General features: G+C 43.5%; 1 protein-coding gene across 2 annotated transcripts in view; it reads right to left on the bottom strand.

The window, feature by feature from the left end:
- Dapk2 (death associated protein kinase 2) overlaps nt 1-13311 on the bottom strand; it is a 121819-nt gene that overhangs the window by 32928 nt on the left and 75580 nt on the right. For both annotated transcript variants that reach the window (XM_057767032.1, XM_057767031.1), the window contains exon 4: nt 10297-10435. In XM_057767032.1, coding sequence (XP_057623015.1) covers nt 10297-10435 — 139 coding nt within the window. The remainder of the gene's footprint in view (nt 1-10296; nt 10436-13311) is intronic.

Raw genomic sequence — 13311 nt, 5'->3', positions numbered from 1 at the left:
CATCCCAATCCATTGTCTTTTCGACTGGAGGCATTAAAAGTTTTGAAAATTGCTTAATAATGCAAATTAAACATAAGAGGGTACAATTTCTATAGGAATTGCTTTGTGAAGAGTACAAAAAAGTAACTATGCTTCTTAGAGCCAAAAATTAGTGTCCAAATCCAGAAATTTTTCTCATGTCATTTGCTAAATAAGTATATTTCCCTATGATTTGTCTCATTTTCATCTCATTTAATATAGATAGTATCAACTTACACTTCTATCAAACTATATTCATTTGTTGGCTCTAGTCATGTACAAGAGTCTAGCAAGAACCAGGGGAAATACTTTTCATATATTATATAAAGATCAATCTGCTATATAGGATTTACAATAAAAATTGTATATTATTTCACTTATTAAACTATGTTCCATAAACCTTCATATCAATAAAATTTATAATAAAGTGTAAGTTGTAGTATGTGTATACATATGGTAATTGGGTAAATACACACATTTTCCCAGAGAACTCAATGTTATAAAGATACCCTTGCACAGGGTCTAGTGTGATGGCTCATCTGTATAATCCTAGCCCTAGAAGCAGAGGCAGAAAAATTGCTATAAGTTTAAGGCCATCTAATATGATACTCTGTCCGAGGGGGGGGATGGGAGGGAGAAAGGGAGGGGAATGAAGGAAAGAAAGAAAACACCTAAAACCAAACCAAAAACACAAGAAAGCAACACTGCAGAATCTCAGAACAGACTACTCTTGCAGCTTTCCAGACAAGGCAACCGAGGTATAATTAAGTTATTCAAGGCTACAAGACTGATAAGCAGTGCAGCCAGGCTTAGTCTGGGTCTTCTGCTTCTTCTCCTCTCCTTAGCTGCTTCTGGAACTAAGAGTCTCCATTCCTACTGAGATCTGCTGCAGTACCGGGGTTCCTGGTGGGCTATGCTGGGACTTCACTGAAGCCATGTGAGGTTGGGCTCAGGTAGAGGGCAGCATACAGTTGTGGGCAGCCAGATACCCCTGAGGCCCCCAAACGATGGGAAAGGAAAAGGGCACAGGAAAGGAGACAACATTTTTGGCTTAGTTTGTTCAACAGAAAAATGGGGGCAGACACAGCGGAGACCGGTGCACAGATGCGGCGGACGCCGGATAGTCCAAGCATGAAATAGTGAAGCCCACGCTGAGAGCAGATCGCCCCACTACAATTAAATCAAACCCATTAGATAGCATCAATAGGAGGAGATGGGCAGGTGCCAAGGCAAGAATTCACCCAACAATCTGAAAAACAACATGAAAACACCAAAACCCAATGATCTTACAACAGAAGGACTGTAACACCCTAACACAGAAGAAGTGGAAAAAAATTGACTTTGTGAAAGCAATAGAATCCCTTAAACATCATGTAAAAAATGCCCTTATAGAAATGGATGAGAAGTGTAACAAAAAGTTTGAAGAAATGAGTAAATACGTAAATGATACCCTGGGAAACCAAGAAAAAATGATCAAACAGGTAATGGAAACAGTTCAAGAACTGAAAACTGAAATGGAAGCAAGGAAGAAAACACAAACTGAGGACCAGCTGGATATGGAAAATCTAGGTCAATGAGCAGAGACTACAGAAACAAGCATGATCAATAGAATACAAGAGATAGAAGAAAGAATCTCAGATTCTGAGGACACCATAGAGAAAATAAACGCACTGATCAAAGAAAACAGCAAAGCCAACAAATTCTTATCACAAAACATTCAGGAAATATGGGACAAAATAAAAAGACCAAACCTAAGAATAATAGGGATAGAAGAAGGAGAAGAGTCACAGCTCAAAGGTCCAGAAAATATTTTTAACAAAATTATGGAAGAAAACTTTCCCAACATAAAGATATTCCTTTGAGTATTTAAGAAGCATACAGAACACCAAATAGACTGGATCAAAAAAAATCCCCTCGCCATATAATAATCAAAACACAAAATATACAGATTAAAGAAAGAATATTAAGAGCTGCAAAGGAAAAAGGGCAAGTAACTTATAAAGGTAAACCGATCAGACTTACACCTGACTTCTCTATGGAAACCATGAAAGCCAGAAGGTCCTGGATAGAGGTACTGCAGAAACTAAGAGACCATGGATGCAATCCCAAACTACTATACCCAGCCAAGCTATTGTTCACTATCAATGGAGAAAACAAGACATTCCAGGATAAGAACAAATTTAAACAATACGTAGCCACAAATCTAGCCCTACAGAAAGTAATAGACGGAAAATCACAACCCAAGGAATCCAACATTGCCAACACTGCCTACAATAACTCAGGCATCTAGCAACCCTTCACCAGCACAACTCAAAGAAGGGAGACACACAAACTCTACTACCAAAAACAATAAGAATAACCGGAGTAAACAACCACTGGTCAATAATATCACTTAATATTAATGGTCTCAATTCACCTATAAAAAGGCACAGGCTAAGAGATTAGATACGAAAACAGGATCCAACATTCTGCTGTTTACAAGAAACACATCTCAACCACAAAGACAGGTAAAGTATTGGGAAAAGGTTTTTCAAGCAAATAGTCCTAAGAAAAAAGCAAGTGTGGCCATACTAATTTCTAACAAAACTGACTTCAAACTATAATCAATCAGAAGAGATCGAGATGGACACTTTATACTCATAACAGGAACAATTCATCAGGATGAAGTCTCAATCCTGAATATCTATGCCCCTAATATAAAAGCACCCACTTATGTAAAAGAAATATTACTAAAACTCAAGGCAGGCATCAAACCATATACACTAGAAGTAGGAGACTTCAACACACCTTTCTCACCAATGGACAGGTCAATCAGACAGAAACCTAATAGAGAATTAAGAGAATTATTGGAGGTAATGAAGCGAATGGACTTAACAGACATCTATAGAACACTCCACCCAAATAGGAAAGAATATACCTTCTTCTCTGCAGCTCATGGAACCTTCTCGAAAATTGACCACATTCTCGGTAACAAAGCAAATATCCACAGATACAAAAAAAAAATCAGTGTCCACCTGTGTCTTATCAGATCACCATGGATTAAAGTTAGAAGGCAACAACAATGCTACCCCCAGAAAGCCAACAAACTCATGGAAACTGAACAGTCAACTACTGAACCACACCTGGGTCAAGGAAGAAATTAAGAAAAAAATTAAAGTCTTCCTTGAATTTAATGAAAATAAAGAGACAACATACTCAAACCTATGGGACACGATGAAAGCAGTGCTAAGAGGAAAGTTCATAGCACTAACTGCCCACTTAAAGAAAACGGAGAAAGCATACATTGGAGACTTAACAGCACACCTGAAAGCTCTAGAAAAAAAAGAAGCAGACGCACACAGGAGGAGTAGAAGACTGGAAATAATCAAACTGAGGGCAGAAATCAACAAAATAGAAACACAGAAAACAGTCCAAAGAATCAATGAAACAAAAAGTTGGTTCTTGGAGAAAATCAACAAGATCAACAAACCCCTATCCAAATTAATTAAACAACAGAGAGAGAACACGCAAATAAATAAGATCAGAAATGAAAAGGGAGACATAACCACAGACAGAGAGGAAATTCAGAGAATCATTAGATCTTACTACAAAAGCCTGTATGCCACAAAACTGGAAAATGCAAAAGAAATGGACATTTTTTAAGATAAGTACCATATACCAAAGTTAAACCAAGACCAGGTGAATGATCTAAATAGACCTGTTAGTCGCGAAGAATTAGAAACTGTTATCAAAAATCTCCCTTCCAAATAAAGCCCAGGACCAGATGGTTTCAATGCAGAATTCTACCAGAACTTCCAAGAAGAGCTAATACCTATACTCCTTAATGTATTTCACAATATAGAAACAGAAGAGTCATTGCCAAATTCCTTTTATGAAGCTACAGTTACCCTGATACCAAAACCACACAAAGACCCAACCAAGAAAGAGAATTACAGGCCTATCTCACTCATGAACATCGATGCAAAAATTCTCAATAAAATACTGGCAAACCGAATCCAAGAACACATTAGAAAAATTATCCATTATGATCAATTAGGCTTCATCCCAGAGATGCAGGGCTAGTTCAACATACGCAAATCTATCAATATAATCCACCATATAAATAAACTGAAAGAAAAAAAACCATATGATCATTTCATTAGATGCTGAAAAAGCATTCAACAAAATTCAACACCCCTTTATGATAAAGGTCTTGGAGAGATTAGGGATAAAAGGATCATACCTAAATATAATAAAAGCTATTTACAGCAAGCCGACAGCTAACATTAAATTAAACAGAGAAAAACTCAAAGCCATCCCACTAAAATCAGGAACACGCCAAGGCTGTCCACTCTCTCCACACCTCTTCAATATAGTGCTTGAAGTTCTAGCAATAGCAATAAGACAACATAAGGGGATCAAGGGAATTCGTATTGGAAAGGAAGAAGTTAAGCTTTCGTTATTTGCAGATGATATGATAGTGTATATAAGCGACCCCAAAAACTCTACCAAAGAACTCCTACAGCTGATAAACACCTTTAGTAATGTGGCAGGATACAAGATCAACTCCAAAAAATCAGTTGCCTTCCTATACACTAAGGATAAGGAAGCAGAGAGGGAAATCAGAGAAGCATCACCTTTCACGATAGCCACAAATAGCATAAAATATCTTGGGGTAACTCTGACCAAGGAAGTGAAAGATCTATTTGACAAGAACTTTAAGTCTTTGAAGAAAGAAATTGAAGAGGACACCAGAAAATGGAAGGATCTCCCTTGTTCTTGGATTGGGAGGATCAACATAGTAAAAATGGCAATTCTACCAAAAGCAATCTATAGATTCAATGCAATCCCCATCAAAATCCCATCAAAATTCTTCACAGATCTGGAGAAGACAATAATCAACTTTATATGGAAAAACAAAAAACCCAGGATAGCCAAAACAATCTTACACAATAAAGGATCATCTGGAGGCATTACCATCCCTGACTTCAAACTCTATTACAGAGCTACAGTATTGAAAACAGCTTGGTATTGGCATAAAAGTAGAGAAGTCGACCAATGGAATCGAATAGAAGACCCGGACTTTAACCCACAAACCTATGAACACCTGATTTTCAATAAAGGAGCTAAAAGTATACAATGGAAAAAAGAGAGCATCTTCAACAAATTGTGCTGGCATAACTGGATGTCAATCTGTAGAAGAATATCTATCACCATGCACAAAACTCAAGTCCAAACGGATTAAAGACCTCAATATCAGTCCGAACACACTGAACCTGATAGAAGAGAAAGTGGGAAGTACTCTACAACACATAGGCACAGGAGACCACTTCCTACATATAATCCCAGCAGCACAGACATTAAGGGCAATGAGCAAGGAACTCAGGACCGCAAGGCGTGCACCCACATACTGAGACAATGGGGATGATCTATCGGGAACTCACCAAGGCCGGGTGGACTGGGTCTGAAAAAGCATGGGATAAAACCGGACTCGCTGAACATAGCGGACAATGAGGGCTGCTGAGAAGTCAAGAACAATGGCACTGGGTTTTGATCCTACGGCACGTACTGGCTTTGTGAGAGCCTAGGCAGTTTGGATGCTCACCTTACTAGACCTGGAAGGAGATGGGAGGTTCTTGGACTTCCCACAGGGCAGGGAACCCTGACCGCTCTTCGGGCTGATAAGGGAGGGGGACTTGATTGGGGAAGGGGGAGGGAAATGGGAGGCGGTGGCGGAAAGGAGGCAGAAATCTTAAATAAATAAATAAATAAATAAATAAATAAATAAATAAATAAATAAGAGAAAAATGGGGACCGTGTTGGCCCTAACAGACTGAAGAGCACAGTTCTTTTCTCTCTCTGCATTCCTGTCCCCACCCATGTCAAGTGACTCACTCTCCAGTGCATGCACGCTCTATACTAAGTAGTAATGTACAGTTTTAAACGAGACTAAACTCTTAAGAAAACCATGTAACCAGGTGGGAAATCAATGTTGTAAAGAATAAGATTAGAAGCCAGGAATGGTGGCACACGCTTGTCACCTGGGAGGAATAAGCAGGAGGTTATATGGCAAGTTTAAAACCAGTCTGGTCTACATGAGACCCTGTCTCAGAAAAAACAAAACAAAATGTATAGCCCAGCCCAGAACTTGGATTAACTGCATGAATAGCAAGTGCCACTCTGTCATCTGATACTTGTGTGATCTTGGGCATGTTACTTAATCTCTCTGAATCTCAACTGTTTGGTGTGAAAATATGACATCACCTTCTGCTGCCATGAGGGTCAAATGAGGGGAAAGGTGCAAGCATGCTGCATTCTGGAAAGTACTATGTCTTTAAAGGGTTACCATTGTCACCCTAGCAAAAGCTTAACCAGAAGTCTATGGCACCATGACCATAAAAACAGCACTAAGGGTGATTCCTGGAAGCTTGGGCTTTGGGAGAGTCCCTGCCTGCTCCGGAATTAACCCTCTTCTTTTTTGTTTTGTTTTTTGAGACAGCCCTAGCTATCCTGGAACTAGCTCTTGTAGATCAGGATGGCCTCGAACTCACAGAGATCCACCTGCCTCTGCCTCTGCCTCCCGAATGCTGGGATTACAGGCGTGCGCCACCACTGACTGGTGGAATTTATTCTCTTTCTAGTATTCATAATAATTAAAAACCTCCTCAGAGTTTTGAGCTTCCAGATTACATACAATTTTAGTCATTTCTCATGATTTATTATTTCTGCTTAATATACATTAGTCCCAGGGCCCACCTTCTATTTCAGGGTTCTCAGGATGAATTTGGTTGGTGGAGAGAGAAAAGAATACACCCAGGCTCAGAGGAGAAGCCGCACCAAAACCGCATACAGACACCTTCTCCAAGGCTGTTATTTGTACAAAGGTGAGGTTTCTGAGGCCTATTTCCTGGTGACCTTGACCTATGAACAGCCTGACTGATGGTCCCATCAGCCATGTCCCTCCCAACAGGGTAACCACCCTAATTCTTCCACTCTAACCTACCCAAATCTGTGTCCAGTTAACAACACACACCAAAATGGTCTCCACTATGAGGCAGAGAGCTCACTCCTTGAAAGTGGGCATGGTTAGTAAGGACCTGTTAGGTTTTATTTCAGGTGGCCTCATCATCAAGCCTCACTGTGTCCAATCCCCAAAGACATTTGTGTCCTGGAAGGCAGGGGTGACCTCACAGTGTTTAATTGCTTTTTCCCTGGATGGCAGTAGGCCCTCGATAAATGTGCACACTGGTGAACTAACCGCGCTCTGCCTATAACCTCTTGTGCACTTTCATGAAAGGGCGCTGCGCTTTGACGAGTACATCTGCCTGTCACTACGCTATTCATTCATTCACTCATTCATTTGTTCAGCACCAAGCGACTCGTCATCCTATGTCAGACTCTGTACCGCAGAAAGTGACTCAAAAATCAGTGCTCCCAGAGGGCCCTGCACCTTGCCTGGGCAGAACAGTAGTGCTGGCCCTGGTGATGTGAGCGTGGGTGACCTGGATCTGAGAACCTGGGAGCAGGAGAACTGGTCCCCGCTCCTTCAGGCTGCAAAGAGGTAAGGGATGGAGCACGGAGATGACCTGGTGGCTGTGTCCGAGGGAAGCCAGGCTTTCTTGTCGAGGGGTAGAAGAATACAAGCAAGTTGGAGGAAACAGAAGCTCATCACAGAAAAGGGAGACTAAGAGGAATATGCAAATGTTAGACAGTAGGAAGCAACATGGAACCAGGAAACCTCTTCTAGGGTACCAGCTGGCTGTACCCCCCGAAGCTAGCGGGAGCTTCCAGTCCAATGGCACACAGAGCTACATTCTGGGTATGGGAGGGAGGTGTCTCCCAACCATGAGGAAATCTGTCTATGGTCCAGCTGCTCATCATTCCCCTGAGTGTATACCCTGAGGATGGACAACCACGGGTGGGCTTAGCAGCATCCTCACCAGGCATGTACCAGGGTAAACTCAGATTGTCTCTAGGCCATGGAAAATGCCCAGACTGAGAGCTAGAAATAGCCCCATATGCCACCCACAACAGCGAGTCTCAGCTCTCTCAGGGCAGCGCAAGAAGCACATTGGCAGAGTTTGTTTTCCTGGTCTAGCAGGGACCAAAACATTGTAATAAGAGTTGTGTTTTCTTTTCCACTCTCTGGGAAGGGAGAGAACAATAACAGCATGCAACACACATTCTGCATGCACCACTTAACACAGCTTCCCTCCAATGTCAGCTCTGCCAGGTAGGTGGTGCTATCTGCAACAGGGCTGACAAACCAAGGTTCGGGTGCCGTCGGGTGTAGAGCGGAATGAAGCACAAATTCCAGCACAGCTGACTCCAATCCAGGTTTTTCTTCACCACAGCAAACTCTCCCATTTCTACTAGCCCCCGGAGAAAAGACAAAAGGAGCCCATTCGGAGGCAGACTCCAGGAGCCAGTAAAGACCCAAGAAAATAAGCTTTAATTACCCATGGTGTTACCAGGAAGGAAACACAGGTGCAATCCAGGTAGACCATTGTCACCTCCCTGGTATGTCACCCCCATGGTGTGTCACCATCCGCTATCCAAAAGCTTGCCCAGACCTACCCTCCACTGGGCCTCCAACTTTTATTTTGTGACGACTGAGGGGACTCAGTAAGACATTTTCAGAAGTAATTCAAAATACTGTGACAACTGGCATCAGGAGGGGGACCACGATAGAATAAGAGCTGGGACAGGGATCCATGCATGGGAACTGAGCCCATGCCCTGGGATGGGCATGTCATATTCTCTCTGGATCCTGGTGTCATTGTGGACACTGTCTCCCGTCCACTGTCATACAGAGTCAGGCACCTACCTAGACAATTCTGAGGTTGACCTCTGAGTTACCACACACCTCATCTAAATCACTGCTGGGCCCTTAGCTGCTCTGATGGCCCTATTCCATCCATCTTTCCAGCCAGAGGGAATCAAGCTGAAACATATGCCTGCTAACCTGGCCCATGTATCTCTCAGGGTAAAGGGCAAAGGGCAAAGGGTAAAGGGCACCTCCTTGACTCTGCTTCAGCATCTCTTACCTGCCTCTTGCCCTCTTCCTGGCCTCTTCCCCAGTCAGGGACACACTCCCTCTTCTGCACTCCATAGAATGAATTGTGTGGTCACTGTGATACACACGTACACACTCCCTCTTCTGTACTCCACTGAGTGAATTGTGCAGTCACTGTGATAACACATGTACACATTCCCTCTTCTGCACTCCACTGAATGAATTGTGTGGTCACTGTGATGTACACAGTCCATCCCTCTGCAAACCCGTTAATTCTTTAGAATTGCTTTTCTATGCAGCCCTCTCTGATAACTTCAGGATGAGTTGGAGGTCAGCTCTTCAGGCTCCCCAGCCTCCCCAGAGCTTCCCTCTGTCACAACTCTTAGAATGATTGATCTCCTTAGGAAAGAGGCACGGAGGCCAGGACAAAAAAGAGCACTGGACTTTCTGCAGAGAACACTGGATAGACAGCCAGGTGTGGCGATGCATTCGTGTAAGCCCAGCACGTGGGAAGCAGAGGCAGGGGACTCAAGAGTTCAAAGCCAGCCTAGGCTACAAAAGACCATGACTCAAAAGCAAATAAGGAAATAATGACTAACAGGGGGTAGGTGTCCTCCCGTAAGCAGGAGTCTGTACATGCGTGGAAGGGACCTCCATGAGTCAGCTACCTGCAAAGACCATCAGTGCATGTGCCTGAGCTCAGTTACTCAGGAAGCCAATCCTGCCTTGACCACAGTCATACTCTATGCAGTTACATGTGGTCATGATGAACTTTCTTGACCCTGAACAGCTGTAACCACAAATGATCAGTGGGCCCTGGAAGCAGTCTTATGGCTCTGGTTTGGGGTGAGGTAGGAGCAGGCAGCCAATGGCCCTGGTGAGGAGACAGAAGGCCACACTGCAATTCTGCAAACCCTGCTGGTTCTGCCCACTCATGACTTAGCTCATCCTTGTCAGTCCATTTCCTCTTGTGAAATGGGTTTTGTTTCAAGTTTCTTGTTGCTGGTTTTGTTTTGTTTTGAATCATGCCTCATCTATTCCCTGGAAGGGACAGTGTTTCTAGTTGATCAAAGAGCATCTTGTGTCTGCTCCCATGTGCAGAAGACCTGAGAGGAGAAGTCAAACAGGTGGATACTTGCAACAGGCCATATTGCACCCAAGGTCAGGGTTTTAGGTTGACCATTACAAGAGGGAGCCTCTGAGAACTGGACCCTTGCTATGGATGACAAGGGGACAGAGTCCCTTCTTCTTAGAAACGTATTTGCTTTATTCCCCTTACTGACCTTGAGATCAAAGTGGGCAATTTTCTTCGTGTGAAGGTAGTTCACCCCATCCAGAATCTGCTTAATGAAGCTGGTGGCCTCCTCCTCACTCAACGACTCCTTCTGGGCCAGGAAATCGAACAGTTCTCCTCCGGACACTCTGGAAGACACCAGTGGGGAGGGCCAGGCCCAGTTAGTTTTGTATGCCAAGAGGCCTGGTAGATGGGTGCAGGTCCTACACTTAACCTAGATTCTCTGGAAAATAGAATCCCCCTCGCCCGGCATGGAACTAACCTTGGTCTAATCATCACCGAATACTGGCTTTGTTTCTGTATTCTTTCTGTTGAACCTCGCAGTCAAGAATCACTATTAGCGTGTTCCCAGAAAGACCTCTGTTAGTGCTCTAGGCCCAGGTCAGTCATTAATTCCAGGTATTATCCTTTCCCTGCAAAGAACAGGCTGTACCCTGCACTGAATTACATTTTCTACAGAGCCCAGTTCATCCTCAGTTACTCCATTTTGGGTATAAATGCTAAGGCAGAATGACCCGGCATCTAGTTAGCTAGTTAGTTGGTGAGGGTGGGGAACACATGCCATGGTCCACAGGCAGAAGTCAGAGGACAACTTGCTGGAGTCAGTTCTCTCCTTCCGATTGTGTTTGTTTCAGGGACTAAACTTGGGCTGTCAGGCTTGGCACCTTTACTTGCTGAGCCGTCTTCCCAGCTCCCGACTTGCTAACTTGTTTGTCCATGTGAACCAATACCCTCTCCCCGCATACCCAGAAGGCAGAGAGTGATGAATGGATTATCTGTGTTAATAAAAATTATCTCCTGAGAATTCATTTCCCTCACCAGACCAATGAATGACACACTCCCCTCTAGATTTATGAAAGGAGAAACCAGATTACAGCATGGCACACCATCCCATCACTGTCATGGGCACCAATGTGCCTTTGCCCTGAAGATCACCAAGTAACAAATTCCTAACTGTCCTGGACTCAGGGAAGCGTGATTTCCCCTGCTCTTGGTTCTGCCATGTGGAGATAACCAGGCCCAGCGTCTGATCTCTTAGAGTATTCTGCGTTCATACTGACCCTTTACACACTGCGCTGAATGTGTGTGCATTTGTGGACACACGCACGTAGGAGCAAGAGGTTGAACTCATTCTGCCGATAGCCTTCGGGCATCAGCTCTGTGACAACTGATAAACCTGGGGGGGGGGGGGCTTTGTCTCTTGCTCAGAGCAGGAGGCTTATTGTCTATGCTCTTTCCCCCTGGGCAGAATAACTGTATAGTAACTACTGCAGTGTCTAAACTGTCGTGTATCAGTGAGTGCTGGCCCTATTATATATCTAAATAATTCTTTTGAACCTCTCTCTCCCAGACTCTGGTGGATTCTTGCTACATAGAAGGATGCCATATACCATGTTTCCTTTACTTAGCTCTTCTGTAACTTACAAATATTGTGTGAAGTGTGGTGTGTGCAATAATTAAAATTACACACCCATAGTTTCAAGCACTTGAGTTGTCACAAACTTGAGGCCAGCCCAGTCTATAGAGTCACTTCCAGACCAGCCAGGAATAAAGATAAGACTTTAACTCAAAAAAGACAAAGACAAAATGAAGCAAAAGTGAATTGAGATGAAATAAAGAACCTGCCGTTGCTGAGGTCCTAACTGGGAGGTTTAGGCAGCAGCCATAAAAGAAACAACAGGTGCCCCGCCATGGCTGCCTGTGTGTCTATAATCCTCACTTCCCTGAGAGAAGCTTTATAAGTTCCCGAAGCAATCAGAAGCTTCAGGCACCACACCCTGTATGCTGGACACACAAAATAATTAAAGAACCAAACCTTTCCCCTTCCCCTACTACCAAGGAATCAGAGATTGCAAGCATATACTATGGGCAGTTATGTCAACTACATAGTATGGGTTCACCCTGTCCCCTCTGAAACCTACAAAAGAGATTACTTAGCATTTATGGGCCTAAACTCTCTTCAAAACTCTTAGCATGTCTACCTGTCGATCTATGGCCCTAATAATTCTTCTAATAAATCTCCTACCCAAAAGGACAACCTGCCCCAGTGTTTCCCATGAACCCATAAACCTTTCAGTTACCCAGGAAGCCCACTGTCTAAGAAACAAGTTCTCCCAGACAAGTCTCCAGCTGCCTTGATCTTGAATTTCCCAGCCTCGAGAAGTGTATGAAATAAATTTGTTTTGATAAAGCCACCAGTGGTATTTTGCTATATAGCTGCTCAAAGAACTTAATTTAGGACGTTTGTATTGAGTGGGGTGATATTATGACCAAACAAACACTAAAAATATGGAAGTGGTTTCAGAAGTAAGCAAGAGGCAGCAGAGGCCAGAGGAGCTGTGGAATGCACGCTGGACTACAGCTTCAATGTCATCAATGAACTGCAGAGAGCAGATCTGGGGAGGGGAAGGCTGAGAATGGGAGGAGGGGAGCCTCAGCGTCCTGAAAGTATCAGAGTGGTTCTGAACGGGATGTTGATAAATGCAGAAGGGACCGTCATTCTGAGGATTGTGGCTGACATCGAGGAATGTGCCATCAGTCAATGGAAGAGAAACCGACCATTCTTGTAATAAAATAGCAGAGAAATTTCACTGAATTTTTGTTGTTTTTGCTTTGGCACAGTGGCTGTGCCTTAATCTACTCAACAGTAATCGCAACTCCACAGTTACCCATCTGCTTCTCTAGCAGAACCTGGCCACTCAGGCTGCAGCCTGCAGGAATTCTGTTCCTGCAGGCACTGGCCCTGTCACTGCCATTAAAGGTAGCCCTAATTAAATCTCTATCACTCTAATTATAAATAAGATTTGAGACTGAAAACCTGCTAGCTCAGAGAGGCTGGGTGACAACTAGCTAGTCTTCTTTTCTTGCTGGTGTCTCCAAAACACTTGTGCTTCTGCTTTGCTAAACCAGAAAGAGCAGCGTCACTCCAAATCCCTCCCTACTACTTCCTGTGTGTCTCTCTCCCTGATGCCTCTGATGCTCTATGATTATTTCTGTCAGCTAG

The sequence above is a fragment of the Chionomys nivalis genome, chromosome 4 (genome assembly GCF_950005125.1).
Source record: "Chionomys nivalis chromosome 4, mChiNiv1.1, whole genome shotgun sequence".
In the NCBI taxonomy this organism is placed as follows: domain Eukaryota; kingdom Metazoa; phylum Chordata; class Mammalia; order Rodentia; family Cricetidae; genus Chionomys; species Chionomys nivalis.
The sequence above is the reverse complement of the archived record's forward strand: the minus strand, read 5'-3'. Positions and strand labels throughout refer to the sequence as shown.